The 18,473-nt window shown below is 55.7% G+C and overlaps 1 protein-coding gene across 2 annotated transcripts; it reads left to right on the top strand.

Annotated features, from left to right (window-relative positions):
• Positions 1-1,319: 1,319 nt before the first annotated feature.
• Positions 1,320-17,141, top strand: URM1 (ubiquitin related modifier 1). Of its 2 annotated transcripts, XM_037151417.2 has the most exons (6): positions 1,320-1,392; positions 5,347-5,417; positions 13,935-14,016; positions 15,659-15,707; positions 16,063-16,163; positions 16,786-17,141. In XM_037151417.2, exons 1-5 carry the CDS (start codon positions 1,358-1,360, stop codon positions 16,129-16,131), a joined length of 306 nt encoding a protein of 101 aa, XP_037007312.1. In that variant the 5' UTR covers positions 1,320-1,357; the 3' UTR covers positions 16,132-16,163; positions 16,786-17,141. The 2 variants fall into 2 exon arrangements, with proteins under 2 accessions (XP_037007312.1, XP_037007225.1); XM_037151330.2 differs by having other exon boundaries at positions 16,063-17,141.
• The last annotated feature ends 1,332 nt before the right edge of the window (positions 17,142-18,473 follow it).

Genomic DNA, 18,473 nt, shown 5'->3' with positions numbered 1-18,473 from the left:
CCCTCCAAACCATTCCCCACAATGTGGCCAGAAAGGATGTTTTATTTTTTTATTATTGACTTGAGAGAGAGACATCAATTTGTTGTTCCACTTATTTATACTTTCATTGGTTAATTCTCATATGTACCCTGACCGTAGAATCAAACCCTCAACTGTGGCATATTGGTAGGATCCTCTAACCGACTGAGCCAGTCAGGGCCAAGACTGAAATTCTTTCTTTAAAAAACATTAAAAATTTTTAAACAACTTATTTATTTATTTTTAGAGAGAGGGGACCGGAGAAAGAGGGGAAGAGAAACCTCAATGTGTGGTTGCCTCACGCATGCCCCCTACTGGGACCCTGCCCGGTAACCCAGGCACGTGCCCTAACTGGGAATCAAACTGGACACCCTTCCGTTCACAAGCTGGTGCTCAGTCCAGTCACATCAACCAACCAGGCCCAAGATTGAAATTCTTAACCTGGCTCACAAGGCATGGTTTGGTCCCTGCCCTCCTTTCCAGCCTCATCCCTTCCCAGGTCTTCTGTTCCCCAGCCTGCACCTTCCTGCCTTGGTGGTCCAGCGTATTTCCCCACCCACAGCCTTTGAACCTTCTGTTCTCCACACTGGAATTCTCCCAGAAGCTTCTCTTCCTTGACATCGACCTAGTTAATTCTGTTCGTGCTTCAAAACTCAAGTCCAGTCTGTTTTCTTTTTGAGTTCCGATTACTCTGGGTCACTTTTTTCCGTTTGAGATTTTACATTTAATAGTAAGGCTGGTATGTTTATTCAATCAGAGTTTGTTTTCCCCACTTCACTGTGAGCGCGCTACAGCAGGAACCTTGTCCACCCCGTTCACCACTGCACCCACGGCACCCACCAAGAAGCCTGGCCTACGGACGACATGCAATAAATATCTGTAGAATGAGTTAAGTCGACAGCGAAGGGAGTGGCGATAGCGAGTCAATAGCTCAGGAGAGAGATTTCTGAGTACGAAATAAAGATTTGGGGGTCATTTATTCAGAAGGATGGATGGGCTCGCCCAAGCGGTGCCGAATGAAAACAGTTTATAATTATTCCAAAGTAAAGTCAAATGGCTCGCACTCTTTGCTCACGCAGGCTCTCCTCCACCTAGCTGAGGCTCCAACAGGTTACTGCCTGTTCCGGTGGCCTGAACCCGGTCTCTAAAAGACAGAGTGGGGGACCAAGTCCCAATGCCCCCCCAAAGTACATCGCGCACAGCCCCCGTCAACCACCCTTCTCCGATAGGCCTGTCACCAATAGCTGAGGACGGCCCCGCCTTTTCCGCCAAGGTGACCGGAAGTGGGCGGGCACGCAGGAAGTTGAGGGGAGTTTCCTGCAAGCTCGGCTTCCTCAACATGGCAGCTCCCTTATCAGTGGAGGTGGAGTTCGGGTGAGTCAGAGACTTGGGGGCGCCGTGGGGATGAAGTGAAGTCTTGGGGCCCGGAACTCCTCTCCCTCTGTCTTGGGGTCTGTCACGACCGAATCTCCGAGGTTCCCGGCTCCTTCTTTGAGCGACGCCATCGCCTCAGAGGGCCTGAGAGGCTCGGTCTCCTTTGGCGATGAGGCCGTATGTCCAGGAATAGAGGCGCATACTTGGCTGTGGAAGTGCGGGCTGGGGACTCCTCGGTGCCTTGCGCCCTGCCGGACTCAAAAGGCGGCCTCTCCACCTTTGCCAGTCCGGTTTTGGACCCGGCTGGTGAGTCTAGCACCTGAGCTCCTAGGACCAAGAAGGACCACCCTTCAACTCCTTCATTCCTTCCTTTTGGCAGCAAGTCTACCTACAGGGTTCTTGAAGCCTTGTTTCTCGTGGGATGTGTGGCCAAGACGAGACTCCTTTCTTCTCTTTCGCAGGATTTGGGGGAGATAAACAGACCGGAGGCCTTTTTAGGACATCAGTAAATTTGCTGGATGCCCTCCGCAGTCGTGGAGATAACAGGGATAAGATAGCACAGTGAAGGAGACCAACCCTGGCAGTACAGTGTGCGCAGATGAAAAGTGCAGGAAATGGGGCGCACACCATTAACTGAAGAAGCACAAATCAGGGAGAATGTCTCCTCAAATCCGCTATGTTCTTCGCCTACATATGATTCTGGAGCTGAGAGAAACTGCAGAGTTTAGAAGGAAAAGAAACTAAGACCCTAAGAGATGGGTGGTGTCATTTCCAGAGTCATATGGAAGCTTGGTCTCTGTGTGTGTGCGTGTGTGCGTGTGCGCGCGCTTGTGAGAGAGAAGATAAACAAGCCAAGGCTTATGTGAAAAGAAAAGTCTGGAATGGGAACTCTAAAACCTCTGTCCCTAAATGCCTTTTCTTCCATTGGATACCCCCAGTTTCTTTTATGTTTTGCCTTCATTGGGTAGTTTATTCACCAGTCATTTATTAAGTGCCTACCATGTGCCAGGCAGTGAGCCAGGCACTGAGGATACAAAGATAAATAGAACGCTCTCTGTTTCCCAGTGTTCAGTATTTCTGTCCCTTGTAAGTGGGGCAGTCTCATGAATATTAAGTGCATTTTAATTGATTTTAATTAGAACCATACTGGTTTGGTCTCCTGACTATTTTGCTTTACTGACCCTTGGCCCAGCCATGGCCCCCACTGCCTGGAGGTTCTAGGGGGATCCCCAGGGCTTTGACAGGCCTCAGCAGAGCTGAAAAGGGAAAAGCTGCAGACTGCCAGTGTTAAGGTTTGTCTACAGCCAACTTTTCAATCTCACTGCATCAGACGGGGTATTTTGTTCATCAGAAATGCCTTCTGTCTGGCGGCAGCAGTAAGGAATTCATGTGAAGAACAGAGGGTCCTTGCGCTCCAGAGCTACATACAGACCAGCTTAATTACCCCTTTTCTGCCCTGGCCATCTCGCACCTCAGCCTCACTGTTGCTTGAGACTCCTCAGAGCAGCAGTGTGCACCAGGAAGGCAGAGTGTCTCATGAGAATCACAGCTTCTCAGGAAGCAGGAATGCCCAAAATGCAAGGCAAACCCACATTCCTTCTCTCTGTCCTTGACTTGATGCATGTTTTTGCCCCTGGCCTTTCTTTCATTCCTTCCATCTTTTAGTAGACTCCCTTCACCCTTCACTTTGAACCTGAACAGGTTTGCAGAGAAGCTGCCATGCCCATTATTCTCTACTTTTGGTCCCCTGATCCTTCAAGGGGCTGGTGAGGACCTGGCCTCTTTCCCCAGAGCAGATGTCCTCCCAGCCCCGCCAGCTCCGGCAGATTCTTCAGAAGACCGCTCATACCTTCCTCACTCTTACAAGTGACCGATTGTGTTCTCCTTTGTCTTGCCTCCTGAACTATCCTTAGCAGAGCATTTCCTCAGGTCACGTGGGATTCAACGTGTGTAGTACAAATGTGTTTTGCCCCTACGGTGCTGATGTGAGATTCCCTCCTTCTTTTCCCTTTTCCTCCTTCCTGAGTCTGGGAGGTATTGGCAAAGGGAGGGAGCTTCATTGAAGTTAGAGAAGAAGTAGGAGAACTGGACATTTTCACTCATGGCAAATCGAGTGCCTGCTGTGTGCTGGGCCCTGATTCAGGCAGAGTTTACAATCCAACAGGTAGAGAGGAAATAAACAAAAATTAAAAATTATAAGATAAGAAGGTGCTAAACTACAAGTAAAGGCGATTTGGGGGATGTCTGTATCATTCACTGGTACCAAGAGACACTCCCACCAAGAACGGGGAGTGGAGGGAAGATGAGATGTCTTAAGATGTAATTCTTTAGCTGACTCAGAAGAGCAAACCCTGTCAGACATAAAAGCCTTTAGCTTTGGTTCTCTGCTGGGGCCAAAACAAGCCCCTTACCTGCCTCCTGCGTCACTCCAGAGGCTGGGTGTACACCTTACTCCTCTCCGGATGTGCTGACAGCAAAAACCCCTCTTGTGGGGGGCCAGTGAGCCCAGTGGTGACAGGTCGCTCTCTGAGGCAGGTCACCCCCTGATCCTTCATCCGATTGTAAAGGGAAAAACAGCCCAGCCTCCGAGCCTGGCACCACCAGGTTTGGCCTAAGTCCCCATGCCTCCAGCTCCCACCCCTTTTCTCTGACCCCCAACTCCTGAGCCCCTCGCCTGTGGCCCTCCCCCACCCCAGCTGCTGCATGTGCCAGCCCCCACCCAGGAGAGAAGGAGGCTCTTGGAAGGGGATAAATGGAGGCTCTGTGCAGGCTCGCAGCTGAAACAGCCCCGCACACAGCCACAGATGGGCCTCCTCTCCCCCTCCACATTTCTGCATCGACAAAGCATGACCTTGTTCGATGACAGTCGCCCCATGTTTCCCCCATGACAATGCTTGCCTTCCCTGTGCCTCCCAGTGGACCGTCTCAGGACATCTCTGTTCTACATCGGGCAAGGGCAGTGGGGGGAGGCCTCGCACCCGCCCAAAGTCTGTTAAGGCCTTCTCAGTTAAGATCCACGTGAGGTCTGGGATGGAGTCAGGAGACCAAGAGGGAGAGGCAGTGTGGGGCACTGAATGAGTCCTGGTGTCCCCATCATAAGCCCTGGCTTCTGGCCTTGACCACGAGCATCTCTGCTGAACCAGCCTTCCCTTGTCCAGGTGCTGGTGTACACAAGTGAACTACACTCTGCCCTCAAGGGGCTTTCTGACCTTGGGGAGTCTTGGTTCTTTTCTATCAAGGCTCCTGGGGCTGAGTGGAAACCAGTCAGAATTCAAAGCCTAGTTCAGCCACTGCCTCTGTGACCTTAGATGGGTCACTTAACCTCTTAAAGCCCCTGCTTCTCCATCGGGCGGAGTTAATAACATCTGCTTCCCTTCTACCTTCCCCGGAATGGCTGAGGATGAAATGAGATGGAGAACGGTCTTGTAAGTTAATAAGCAGGTGGAGTCTCACCTTCTGGATGTGCTGACAGCAAAAACCCGGTGTGCACAAGCAGGGACATTTCACACCCTCCCCTGGCCAGGGGAAACCCTTCAACACATAGTGTCCTCAGCATGCTTCATGGTGGCTTCTCGACGTTTTTGTACACAGGACAGATTCGAGAACATGGAACCACATGCCTAAGGTCTAGGGGTCAGGCAGAGGTGGAGGCTGGTCTCCATCTTGAGGCCAAGAGCACCAAACCTGAACCTGTATGCTTAGCTGCCTCTTGAGAAAGCAGAGGAGCAAAAACAAAAGTCTGCAAATTTGGTTATTGGGGAAAATGATTTATACCCTACTGTACCACATCAGGAAGTCATTTTTGAGAATCAGTCACTGGTGCCCGAAGTATTTCTACATGTCGGATTTCAGCATCTCTTGCGCTTCTTGTGCCAGACCCCTCCTCGGTTTTCAGTCTCAGCGAGGTTTTTGCCGGAGCTTACCTGGCTGCCTTTCTCTGGCCCTCCTTTGCAGTGGTGGCGCGGAGCTCCTGTTCGACGGAGTAAAGAAGCATCAGATCACCTTGCCTGGACAGGAGGAGCCCTGTGAGTATGGGCTGTCTGACCCCTCCTGGGGGACACTGGCCAGGAGTCTGGAGGGCCACTCAGCCCCATTCAAGTGGGAATGGTTGGGATTTCCCTGGCCAGAGGGAGGGAGGGAGGCAGGGAGGAAGAGAAATCACCAGAGCACCCATCCCTGATCCTCTCTGGAACCAGCCAGCTTGGCAGGAGGGTGGTAGTGACCTTGTCTTATGAATGTGGGCTCTGCATTCAGACTTAAATGGGAATCCTCTCCCAACCTTAGGCCAGTGACCTCACCTCTTAGCTTTCGCATTTTTACTGGTGAAGCAGGCATGGCAATCCCTCTCTCTCAGGGTTGCTAAAAAGAGCATCTCTGTTATTAGTAGATGGCAGCAGAGAGAGGTTCTCATGAAGGGGGTAACCTTCTCTGAGAACGGAACAATGCGGATGGGCTCACGTTATGGTAAGAGTATTTAGGTGAGAATGTTTCCAGCCAAAAAGGAGGTTGGAGGAGGGAGGTTGACTAAAGGAGACAGTGGGCTTTTTTCATTTGTCTACTCAAATACTTGTTCATCTCTGGTTAACAAACATACTGAGCCCCTCCTGGGTGGCAGGCCACATACCAGGCACTAGGGACAGAACCTTGGGTGAGAGCTGGTCCCTGCCTTCAACGCGGGGCACTGAAGAGGCCCAGCTGGGTAAACGTCCAAGCAGTGTGGGAGCGGCCGGCATCACAGCTGCGGAGGCACAGCCGCACAGCAGTGCTCGTCGGAGACAGTGCTCAGGGCCTCGGGACAGAGCCCAGCTCACCTTGGGCTGAGATGCTTTGGGGGAGAACAGGCAGTCAGCCATGAGGAGGCAAGGGGATGAGGTTCCTGGAGGTGGGCAGTAGAAATGGTGAGGTCAGACAGGATTCTTCTGGAACTAGATAAGCATCTGCCAGGAATCGCACAATTATTGGCCAAACTCACTGGCTGCCAGGGCTGTGTCCAACCTTCCCTCAAGTTGGAGAGCAGTGCACGGGGTAGGTCTCTGCCACATTCAGGGGCCGGGGGGCGCTCTCCGAGAAACAGGTCACTGCACCCCTTGGGCTGGTGGTGGGTGTGAGGCTGAGGTTAAATGTCATCAACGTCAGGACCGTGGGATTGTGTGTACTTGGTGGGGGAAGAGCTAGGGTGACAGAAGTGACTGTTTCTGCTTGACAGATGGCCACCCAGCCTTGGGAGGGAGCAGGGGCCCTCAGAATAGAGGTCTCGAACATTCATCTTTGCCCTGACCAGTGTAGCTCAGTTGATTGGAGTGTTGTTGGTATCTAAAAGGTTGTGGGTTTGATTCCCAGTCAGGGCACATACTGAGGTTGTGGGTTTGGTCTGTGGTCTAGGCACACCTGTGTGTGACCCCTGGCCCAGGCGCATATGGGAGGCAACCCAATGATGTTTCTGTCTCACGTGGATGTTTCTCACCCTCCCTCTCTAAAAGCAATGAAACAAAATGTGCTTGGGTGAGGATTAAAAAAACAACCCTGGCTGGTGTGGCTCAGTGAATTGAGTGCCAGCTGTGAACCAAAGGGTCGCCAGTTCGATTCCCAGTCAGGGCACATGCCTGGGGTGTGGGCTGGGTCCCCAGTCAGGGGCCCATTAGAGGCAACCCCACATTGATGTTTCTCTCCCTCTCTTTCTCTCTTCCTTCCCCTCTGTCTAAAAATAAATAAATAAAATCTTTTAAAAGAAGATTCAGCTTTAAAGACCTGCCTGGGAAGTGATTAAAATATCACAATTATGATTTACTTCCCCCTGCATTTGTGTAGCACGAACATCCTTAGGTTTAATAACTCCAGCCCTTTTCATTCATTCTTTGGCTGAACGCTTACCAAATGCCAGATGTGGAAGTCAGTACTTCATTCTTTCTTGCAGTTGGCACATTTTCTTTGAGTGCCTCCTTGGTGCCAGGCACTGTACTGGTTGCTGGGTATTCAGTGCCGAGTGAAACGGACACGGTTCTTGCCCACATGGAGCTCGCAGTGGATGGAAGTGGAGCCGGGAGGCACGTAGGAGTGCGGCTGTGCAAGTGGTGTCACCGGCAGGAGGGCGGAGGGTGCTGCGAGCTAGACGACAGGGTCAGGGAAGGCCTCTTTAGAGAGAGGACCTGGAGGCTAAGTTTGAAGGATGGAAAGGAGCCAGCCCAGTACAACGGGGGAGACAACAGAGGCGCCTGGGGCCTGCTCCAGGCCAAGGACATGGCCCTCATGGTGCAGGGACTGAAAGAAGTTCAGTGTCGCCAGGGGCACTGGCTGAGTTTGGCATGGTAGGCAAGACCTCATTTAGGTACGTAAACAGTTGTCACAAATTCCTAGGTGGTAGCTGTCATTCCATTTTATAAAGGAGAAATCCAAACACAAGTGTCAAGGACCTTACTCCGAGCCACACAGTTAGTTAGGTGGTGGGACTGGGATTCAGGACCAGACTCCAGAGATTCCTAAGTCCTGGCATGGTACCACTAACCCATCGCCATTTGTCCCAAGAGGCTCCCTGGGTCATGCACCATCTCACACTCGCGGTATACTTCCCGTTTTTTCCCCTTTTGTTCATTTATATTCATGCTTTCAACAGCTACTTATTTCGATTTGCATAATGACCACAGTAGATTTATCCATCATCAAGGAAACCACACCTGAGAGAGAGAGAGAGCTGCCTAGAGTGACTCAAGTGGGGGCAGGCTGACCAGGTTTGTGGTCCCTCAGCCTCCATCCACTGCTTACAGGGCAGCCAGGGGCCGACCTCCCCTCTCTGGGATGCAAGAAAGGGAAGGAGGCGGGTAGGTGAACGGGCCTTTTTGCTTGGTCTTTGGGCCCTTGGCTGTGATTCTACCTCTGGTCCCCATTTTTGCCCTGTTGTACCCAGAGGCTTGGGTCACATCACAGTCGCATGGCTGGTTGGCAGCTGCCAGGCCTCACCCTGGCACACGGGAGCCCAGCAGTTGCCACTAGGAGAGTCTTGCTCTTCCCCCAAGCCTGTGCCCAGATTGGTTGGTTGTCTGGCAGCCTTCCCAGCCCAGGGGCTGCCCTTGGCCAAGTAGGTCCTGGAGGCTCCAGCAGAGAAAATAGCAGCCATAAGATTATGGATTGTGACAAGTCTGACAAACAAGGGAACTCCAGGGCCCTGGGTCTTGGGCCAGGGGAGGGCTTCCAACCCAGCCAATTTGGGAAAAGAGGATGGGCAAGGCCAAGGCCGGTGAGACTGCAACAGAGAAGTCCTGGCCATGCCCTGTAGCAGGTCACTGCTTTTCTCAAGCCTCCGTTTTCCTATCTGTAAAATGGGAGGTTGGGCTACATTTCATCTCTTTGAGCTGGTTTTCTGTTTCACATCTACAGTTCAGAAATGTTGCTGTCAAATCAAGCATACAGTTCTGGGAAGCAGGGCGTGCTGACCTAGGGAACAGTCGTGTCTGTAGGGGACACCCTGATGGCCGTCTGCATGGAGCAGGCCCTGTCCTTGGTTGTAGTGACTGGGGTTGGTAGGCACCCACCCGCTTTGGGCATTTTGGCCAGGGGGGGCGGCGGGGGCTGGCTTTTATGCTTATGCTTCAAGGATCCCTTCATCTCAAGGCTTCCAGCCCAGGCCTGGTCAGTGGCCTGGAACAAACCCAGAACTTCGGGGGACAGACTGCCCCGGCATGGGCATTACCTGCCCTGGCCCCCAGGAGGAGCCGTGTCTGCCTCCCCTCTCCCTGCCCCTCTTCCCCTGCCCTGCCATTGTGTCAGAGGGTGGCCGACAGGGGAGGGCAGGGGCTGCAAAGAGCTCCCAGCGCTTTAAACTGCTTAGCATGCATTTCACAGCCTCTCTGGGGCCAGCTGTTCCTTTCTTTGCCCTGGGGCCTGTTTGCTGATCCCCCCCTCCCCACCGCCCTCCACTCCCCCCACCCCTCCCAGTCCCTGTGCAAAATTGCTTTTGAAAAGATCCACTTTCTGCTTAATTAAACAATGAGGAGCGTCCCTTCGCACATCTGTAAACCTCCTTCTGAGGCCAGTTTAGCCCACAAACTGCTCCATTCTTACCCCATTCACTTGTAAATGGACTCTCTGATGTCCCCTCTACCCTCTTCTCTTTCACTCCCCCCATCTCAGCTCTTTCTTCTCCCTTTTCAACTAAGGCCTGGGGTGGGCTCCCAGAAGAGCCTCGTCTTGGAGCCCAGTAGACCTGGTGGGGACTGGAGTGGTTTAACCTATGGAAGGGAAGACTCAGGAGATCTGGGATCTGTCTCTCCCAAATCTACAGGGCAGGCGTGGGGAAGAGGGGACACGTTTGTCGCCGTGGTCCCCAGGGAATAACCAGGCTGGGGTGGGGGGGGTGGGGAATGACAGGAAGATAGATTTCTGGTTGAGAGAAAAACTCTCCCAGGAGCGTTCAAAGAGAGGCTGGATAAGGGTCTGTCGCTGCAAGGCTTTAGTATCAGATAAGACTTTGAGACTGTTCTCCCAGCCTGAGAAACCACGACTGACACTGTTGGGGGGGCCCTGCCACAGTGGGTGGCCAGTGTTCCCAGACAAGGACAAGCCTGCTGGGGTGAGGGAGTCTGGTGGAGCCTTTCAGGTTCTCTCTAAGGGGCGTGCATGGTGCCCCCCTGCCCGCAGCTCTAGGTTCTGGCAGCCCAGGGGTAAGGCGCCCTAAGTCACTGGGCCCGTGGACCTGTCCTGAGTGCCTGATGCTGTGCGGGGTGGGCCCGAATCCTTACAGCAGCTCTTTGGTGGTTGGGCTTTTATCCCCGTTTGTCGGAGGATGACCCTGAGACTTAGGGAAGTGAAGTGACTTCCTACTCAAGGCCATGTAGCGCCAGTTTCCCCTCTAGACTCCGAGCCCTTAACCCTCCACCAGAGTGGCAAGCAGCTGCCATCACTTGCTTTCCCCTCGTGGGCAGGCCGGGTCCCAAGGCTTCCCGTCCTGGACACCTTGTGTAAGGGTGCTCCTCTCCTTCCTTTGGGGCTGTGTGCCCAGGGGCGCTCTGGCCTCTAACAGCCACCGCCTCAGAATGGGACTTTTTGCAGCAGGGTTGTCCTGGAAGCATCTTAAACGTCTGAACATCTAAAGTGGAGGGAAGAGGAGGGTTTGAGATTTTGCGCCCTGGCATATGTCATCAGTTTGGCTCAAATAAACTCTTACACAGCTCTGGCTTGTGTGTCTCAGTGGACTGAATGCCAGCCTGCAAACCAAAGTGTTGCTGGTTCGGTTCCCAGTCAGGGCCCATGCCTGGGTTGCAGGCCAGTTCCCAGTAGGCGGTATGCGAGAGGCAATTGCACATTGATGTTCCCCTCTTTGAAGATAAGTAAATAAATTCTTCAATAAACTAAATTTAAAAAAATAAACTCTTATACAAGTTCAATAAGTAAATGAAATGAAAAGGCCAGTGCCTGGGGCCCCCTCACCACTCTCCCAGTCCCTCTGCAGCTTCTGATGAAGAGCAAGTGAACCCCACAGAAAACCCAGCCAGTCCCAGCACGTCTGTCTGATTAAGGCTTGGCTGACTCTGCCGCACTCTGGTCTGAGCACGTCCCAGGGTGCCAGGCCCCAGGCAGAGTGTGGAAGCTCAGCATCAGGAGAGGGCAGAAGGTACAGGTTCTTCTTCTGAATCATAGGAGAATTACAGGATTGGTATGCCAGGCGCAGTACCAAGAACTTTACATGAATCATCGTATCCCCTCCTCACAACTGCCCAATGAGACATTCTTACCATTTCCATTTTGCAAAGAGGAGGCTGCGGCTTGTGGAGTGCCTCGCCGAAGGTCCTGTCCCTGGAATGCAGGGGAGCTGAGGTGCTGTGTGTGGGCCTCTGCGCATGCCCCACGGCCAGCGCCGGGCCCTCGGAGCACGTCCCGGTGCTGGCAACGCTGTGCGTTGGCACTGGTCTTGGCATGCACATCAAGGCAGAGGGACCCGGAGCATGGCCCAGGCAGTGTGGGTTGTGTGCCCTAGGAGCACAGATTTGGCGAATGCCTCTGGGGTTCGCAGGGTGGGGGCACCTCTCCCGGAGCAGGCTCCTTCTCCAGGCCCGCACGTGCCCCAAGGGGTCTGGGCACTGGCTGCTGCTCGTGCCAGTCTTCTGGCCTTCTCTGTTCGGTTACCTTGAACCTGCCAATTCCTTCCTGCCTCAGGTCTTCCCATATGTTCTTCCTTCTGCCTGGAATGCTTCCCCAGCCTACCCTACTCATCCTCAGGTCTCGGCTTTGATGTTAACATCCTCAGAAAAGCTTCTACACGAAGGAAATAACATTTATCACAGCTAATTCAGTATGTAATGTCAGCTCCACCAGGGTGGGTTCTGTGTCTCGCTCGTTGCCATCTCCCTGGCACCTGGCACATAGTAGTTGCTCAGTAAATATTTGTCTTACGAGTGATTGTGTGGGGTTCCAGGACGAAAGTCACCCTCTGAGGTGGTGGGAAGGCAGGAGGACACTCGGGCAAGGTGAAAGTGAGACTCCCCAGAGCCGTCCTCAAGCCACCAGCCCCTGACTCTGCTTAACCCTTCCTCCTCCCCTGGGTGCCTTTGGAAGCCGACCATCTGGCTTGGAGGCCATTTGCATATTGTCTGGGCCTCAGCAAGCCCAGCAAGATGTCCCTGGGGGGTGTTTCAGGCCAGGCCTAGGATCCCTCGCAGCCTGCCATGAGTCCCCTCTCTCCCCACCCCCAAATCCAGGCATGGGGGAACAATGAGGATGGTGATGTGGTGGCCTCACCATGGTAACAGGTTATCAAGAATGTGGGCAGGCCTGGGGGTGCAGAGGAGGGAGGGGATGACCTCAGCAAAGAGGAGCATCGTGATAAATGAGCCAGCACCGGCAGCAGACTCACCCCCAGCCCGCCCCTCCGGGACTCTGTGATGCTGCCATCACTCGGGTGACCCCAGCATGACCACCAGCCACCCCACCCCCAGCTTGTCCAGAGTGGAAGAGGAGACCCCCCTCTAACACGACTGGGTCAGGTTCTGTACGGGATGGCCAGGACCGTGCAGGTGCAGCCGGTGGCTCTCAGCACCTCTGCACACCCAGGCAGAGCCCGGCCCGCCAGGGCAGGCTGATGGATGTGCCAGACTCCGGCAGCTCTGTCGAGCGGCCCCAAGATGTATGGGCTGGCGGCCCACCAGACAGTGCCGAGGTGGAGCCAAGGGGAAGCCTCTGAAAGCCAGGCCTCGAGCGGACCGCAGCCCTCTGGAGGCAGCACGCCCATGCCCTGCATTTCGGGGACCGAGAGGACCCCGGCCTGCTTCGTGTAAAAGCAGGAATTAAAATCGAGAGGTGACATCACGGTTTACAGACACCTTGCCCATGGACCTGTGTTCTTCTGGCGACCCGGGGAAGTCTGCTGGGAACAGAGGGAGCTGTTCTGTCCGGAGGGGCAGGCGAGCTGCCTTCTGGGGGATGGTGTGCAGGCTGTGGAGGGCGTCTGACGGCCCTGTTCAAGGCTGGCCCTGCGTGTGACACGCTGCTGGGCCTGGACCGGGAAGAACTGACGCTCTCTCTGCCCAGGCAGCCTTCTCTCCCCCACGTGCCGGGACTCTGACTCTAGGGGAAACCAAGGCACTGGTGGGCCCTTTCCAGCTCAGCCTGAGACTTTGACTCGGGGTGGGCGTGGCTGGTCCCGAGTTTCCCACCGGCTTCTCAGAGACCAGCTGTCTCCGCGGGGCCTTCAGTCCTCCAGTCGTGGGAGGGAGAGAAGGAACCCCCACTGCCTCCGGAGACTGCCGGTTAGAGGAGTTTCCTGAGCCAGGTCTCAGTGTGCTGGGCCCTGGGACCCTGCTCCTAGGAAAGGACAGGTGGCCCTGAGCCTCCACATGATGTACAAAGAGCTTGGTGGCAGTCCCACAACCACAAAGTGGCAGATATCAGTGTCCAGGGGAACAGGAGAGGCCCTTTCGACCCTGCACCTCTTGCCTCTTCAGGGTGGCTCCCCACAGCCCCGGGGCGGGAGAGGGCTCTGGGAAGGGGGGTTTCGAGGGGCAGTGACTGGTCAGCTCTCTGGCTGGTGCAGGGCCCTGCTTTCCCTCTGCTGGAGGAAATTAACTGATGTTATCGGCTCAGCAGTTGCGTCTCCTCCCTCACAAAGGGGAATGTATGCAGACCCTCCCAGAGCCAAGCGGAATCCTCCCGCTCGGGGCCTGGCTGGGGAGGCAAAGGTGGACGGGGCTCTTCAGGAGCCTCTCAGGAGCCTGTCCGCGGCAGTTTCGGACCGTTTTCCAGGACTTAGGGTGGGGGTCTGTCATCGTCGGCCCCTTCAGGTGTGACAGTGCCTCCTGCTATCTGCCTTGAGTCCCCGTTGCCTTTCCAAGCCTTCAGTAGTGCTAGGTGACACTTTCTCCGAAGACCTTTCTGGCAGGTCACTGTCCCCCTGCTAACCCACTTCCTCACCTTGGGAGTCCGCAGGCCGGGGGCCCTGGCAGCTTGGGCTGAAGGGGCCTCTGAGCCGCCCGAGCATGTCCTCGTGGTGCAGGCAGGGCCGGGGGAATCGGGAGTGGGCGGGTTCACAGCAGTGTGTCCTGTGCCCTCCTCTCCAGGGGACATCCGGAGCCTCCTCGTCTGGATCAAGAAGAACTTGCTCAGAGAGCGGCCAGAGCTGTTCCTCCAGGGAGACAGTGTGTGAGTCCCCACTTCCCTTCCCCGAGGGGGGCGGGCGGGGTGCCGGGCCCCGTGTCCGAGTTCGGCCACAGCCTGCTCCTTGGCCTCTTGTCTCCTTGCCATTCTGAGCTCCGAGGAAAGAGCTTTCGGTTTTCTTGTTGCCGTGCTGGGTTGTTGGGAATTGTTTAAACATCCAGTCAGGGAACTGGTACACGTCTCAAGAAACTTGGAGTCCTCCTTCTGCTTGCCACAGCCTTGCTGTGGAACGTTCGGCAAGTTACTTTACTTCTCTGGGCCACAGCTACTCTCTCCGTTCAGAAGTACTGAGGGCAAGGTGCTGCCCAAGGTCCCTTTCATTCCTGGACAGTTCGAATTTTCCGCGATGATGGGAGTGTTCTGCTGTATCTGTGCTGTCCAATATGGTAATTGGGTGCTGGCTACGTGAGGATGTTGAGCCCTGGAAATGTGGCCAGTGTGAATGAGGAACTAAACACTCAGTTTCATTTAATGGTAGTTTAAGTTTAAATTTAAACGTGGCTAAAAGGTACCATATTGCAGCAGTCCCCAACCTTTTTGGCACCAGGGACTGGTTTCGTGACAGTTTTCCACGGGCAGGGGTGGGTGGGGAGGGACAGGAAGCAGAGCTCAGGTGGTCTAACTGGCCTACGGCTCACCTCCTGCTGTGCGGCCTGGTTCCTGACTGGCTTCTGACAGGTGTCTGTCCTCTGTCTGGAACCCGGGGGTTGGGGACCCCTGCCATATTGGACAGCAGAGGTCCAGGATTCCAGGGGGTCACTGTGCGCACATGCACGCACACACACGTTGTCTCCTTTCGCTGGAGACAGCCCTGCCCTCGCCCACAGCTCCTTCACCTGTCCCAGGCCCAGCTCAGCCCCCTCGGCAAGGAGCCAGGCTCCCTGTAGGAGAAGTGGCTTCACTTCTGCAGCAGGGCTGGCCGAATGCCTGCAGGCGGTGGGCAGGGTGCTTGCGGGGCCCATCTATCTGCCCTGAAGCAGAGGACACCAGAGGAAATCCTGGGGGCTAAGGCTGCTGTCCAGCCCCTGGCTCAGGTCATGGTCCAGCAGTCATGGAGGCCACCCCCCAAGAACAGCAAAGCTGTGAGCCACTGGCAGCAGGAGCCAGGCTGAGGAACCAGTCTGAAAGTCAGCCTCACCTGCCTCGCACCAGGCACAGCTGCTCTTGGGCTTCTAGCTGCTTGGGGCCGCTGTTGCCGCCCCTGGTGTGGAAGTGCTGAGATGGACGCTTGGGAAAACATGCTGCTACCCAAGGTGCCCCACAGACTCGGGCGAGCAAGCCCCTCGCCCACAATCCCAGCTCACCCTCACGCAGGCCTTGTGGGGAGGCCCTGTCATTTGCCCATGTCCAGTTGGAGATACTGATGCTCAGAAACAAAATGACCTGCCTGAGGCCCCGGGCAGGGGCATGCTGGAATTTCCACCTGGCCCCACGACCATGACTGTCGGACCAGGTTTGCTTTAGATTCACTGTCACCTCCACTACCCGGGACATCTGTCACTGGAACTTGAGGAGGGAAGGCTCCCATCACACTCTTCTGCAGCCCAGAGGGTCTAAGCCTCGCCACCTTTGCGACCGAGTGCCCCCGCCCTTCACTTCCTGCGACTCACCGCCGTCTTTCCCACAGGCGGCCAGGAATCCTGGTACTGGTTAACGATGCCGACTGGGAACTGCTGGTCAGTACCTCGGGGTCACCCTTCCTCCAACCCTCCCCTCACTTCAGTAGTCAGGAGGGCTTTCTTTCCGTGAGGCCCGAGCAGGGTGAAGAGGCCTCTGTCCCACTCTGGCCTCCACGCTGAGGCTGCCCAGCCTTCCATCCGGAGATAAGAAGGAAAGGGGAGCTGGGGGAGGGGTGAGCGGTCCTCCATCCTGGACACATGCAAGTTAGAGTACAGGGTACCTGGTTCTCTGGAAGTCTCTCTCTCTCTCACCGCCCCCCCCCCAGCAGCCAGGTGCTCTCCTCCCCCGACACATGGGGGGAAACTGGAAAACGGCCCTGACGGCGCCCTCCTTGTTTCTCTCCTGGACCAGGGCGAGCTGGACTACCAGCTTCAGGACCAGGACAGCGTCCTCTTCATATCCACGCTGCACGGCGGCTGAGGGCCCCTCTCTGTGCCTGGGCCCTCCTTGGGGTGGGGAGAACCACCAGACCTCCCCTCGGGCCCTGCTTCCAGAGCTCCCTGCACCCCTTGGCTGCTTTCTTCCCTGCTCTGTCCCCTCTGCTCCCTCCAGGCAGGGAAAAGAGGGCAGGTGCTAAAATGAGCCTTTCGCAGGCACATGAGCAGGAGAAGGCAGGCAGGCAGGCGCCTGAGCCCAGCCCTCCCTCCCCCAGCAGCTGAGGTGGGGGAGGGTGCCCCTCTGGTTTGTCCAGAGTAGAGGGGGTGCCTGGAGCCAGGTGACCCAGCGGCCTTCCATTCCTATGTCTCAGTCTGAACACTGAGTGACCACTGACAGGCGCTCCAGCTCCAGGTCATAATGTCTTCGTGGGAAAGATGAGTGGTCCTCAACAGCTGATGGGATGCCCCCTCCCTGCCCAAACACTGGAGCAGTCCCCGCCTCAGTTTCCCCATCTGGACAGTAGAGGGCTCTGCCTGTCCCCCACTGATGTCATTATGGAACCCCAGCTGGGGTCCCCTATTCAGTGCTGACCCCCTGCCCACCACCCAGCAGCTGCTCTTCCAACCACACCCCTCCTCCTGCTCCCCCCATCTCCAGCCCTTGACCCTGGCTGGCCTTCCCCCTCCCCCCCCACAGGCCACCAGATGGGCTCCTGAGACCTTCCCCCAGCAAAAGGCTGCCTGCAGCCCATTCTGGAGAGGAAGAAGAGGGCTTAACCTTGGACTGGCAGAGGCCTGGAAGGGTCAGTGTGCCTCAGTTTCCTTCTCAGCAACAACTGATGAATTGCAGTGTCTGAAAATGTGGGTGATACTGATGTCCCAAATTAGTCTCTGTCTCCCTTTCTGCCTCCTGCGGGAAGCAGGAGCGGGGCAAGCAGCACCTGGGTGGGCAGTGCAGCTCACCCCTCCTCCCTCCATCCCTTCTGGAAATCTTGGGGCCTCAGGGTCTGCAACAGCTGGCCCTGGGCAAATAAAAGACTAGGTTGTTTACTAGCCTTGCCTGGAGCTTTATCCCTAGAAACCAGAGGCACCCCACGTCCCCTCAGCCATGGTCTCTGCTCCACTCTCTCCACCTCCACCCGGGGCTTTCAGAGCTGCCCTTCACCCAGAAAAGGGCAGGGGTGGAAACCCTCTCCTGACTGTGAGGGGACGACCCGACCAGGCCGTCTGGAGAAGGGGGGAGGCAGAGCCCAGTCTGGGTCCCAGGACACACACTTCCTCACGGGTCTGTCTGAGGCCAGGCTTTGTCCCACCAGCTTCAGCCAGCAGCCCCAGAACCAACGGGGGTGACGTAGACAAGACCGCCAAGCCCCTCCTTCCCATGACCTGGAGAAGAGCTTGCTTTGCTGGAGGGAGACCTCAAAAAAAAATAGGGCATTAATATTGTCTTGCCCAAAACATTGCTTGTCACTACATACCAGCCATTTGAGGTGGGATTTCTCTCACTCTGGGGATGCCATTCTGGTCTGGTTGCCCCAGCACTGTGCTGGCAGTGTGGGGGCTGTGTGCACCCAGCATTCTCAGGGCCTAAGGGGCCGGCCACACCCTGGCTGGTAAGCTCCTCTCCTGGGCTCTGCAGTGGAAGCCCTGGGGGCACCTGTGTGGGTGGAGGCAGTTGTGCGGGGGGGTTGTTGGCAGGAGGCAGTCTGGGTGCAAATCGAGGCCGTTGTTGGGACCCAGAACAGTGTCTAGAGAAGCTGTGGACCAGCCCACAGGAGGTGTGGAGGTCAGGGTTTCCAAGTTAGGGAACAGAGCAAGGGGCTTGAAACAGCCCCCTGCAGCCTGTTCTCCTCCCTGTAACCTGGATGTCTCTCCCTACCTCCAGCCCCACCGAAGTGGCTCGTTGTCCCTCCCAGGGTTCCAAGTCCTGGAATCTGGGCCAACGGATTTCTTTCTCACCTGCACTGGGGCAGGGGGCTTAGAGATGGGCTATCCCTCCCCCCACTGCACCCCAGTGAATACTGAGCAGTAGGGCGGAAGGATGCGCTGGGAAAACCACATTCTCCAAGGCAGCAGGGATGCAGGCAAAAGCACCAAGCCACTGTCCGCAGCACTTTGGGTCATTTTCAGCCCGGAGTCTGAGAGGGGTCAGGGACAGATGACCTGACCTCAGCACTAGCAACCCCCAACTGCCCCTTTTCCCCAGGCAACTCCTGACCCCCAGCTTGTGAGGAAATAAACGAGTAAGTCCCACCATCTCCGGAGATTTGTCTTTAATGAAAAGGATTCGTTTATCCAAGTTCCGTTTCCAAAGCCGAGGCAGTTGCCCGGCTGCATCGCATCATTCCCCGCGCTGCTCCGGCTCCGGCTCCGGCTCCGGCAGTG

Source organism: Artibeus jamaicensis, unplaced genomic scaffold (genome assembly GCF_021234435.1).
Source record: "Artibeus jamaicensis isolate MK-2021 breed Jamaican fruit bat unplaced genomic scaffold, CSHL_Jam_final contig_471, whole genome shotgun sequence".
Taxonomy (NCBI): domain Eukaryota; kingdom Metazoa; phylum Chordata; class Mammalia; order Chiroptera; family Phyllostomidae; genus Artibeus; species Artibeus jamaicensis.
The sequence above is the reverse complement of the archived record's forward strand: the minus strand, read 5'-3'. Positions and strand labels throughout refer to the sequence as shown.

Bases quoted from the DNA above. Each gene is read 5' to 3' on its own strand.
- URM1 (XM_037151417.2), top strand. From the start codon at position 1,358: ATGGCAGCTCCCTTATCAGTGGAGGTGGAGTTCGG. The intron at 5,418-13,934 runs GTGAGTATGGGC...CCTCCTCTCCAG, and splicing joins GCCTGGACAGGAGGAGCCCT to GGGACATCCGGAGCCTCCTC. The intron at 15,708-16,062 runs GTCAGTACCTCG...CTCCTGGACCAG, and splicing joins ATGCCGACTGGGAACTGCTG to GGCGAGCTGGACTACCAGCT.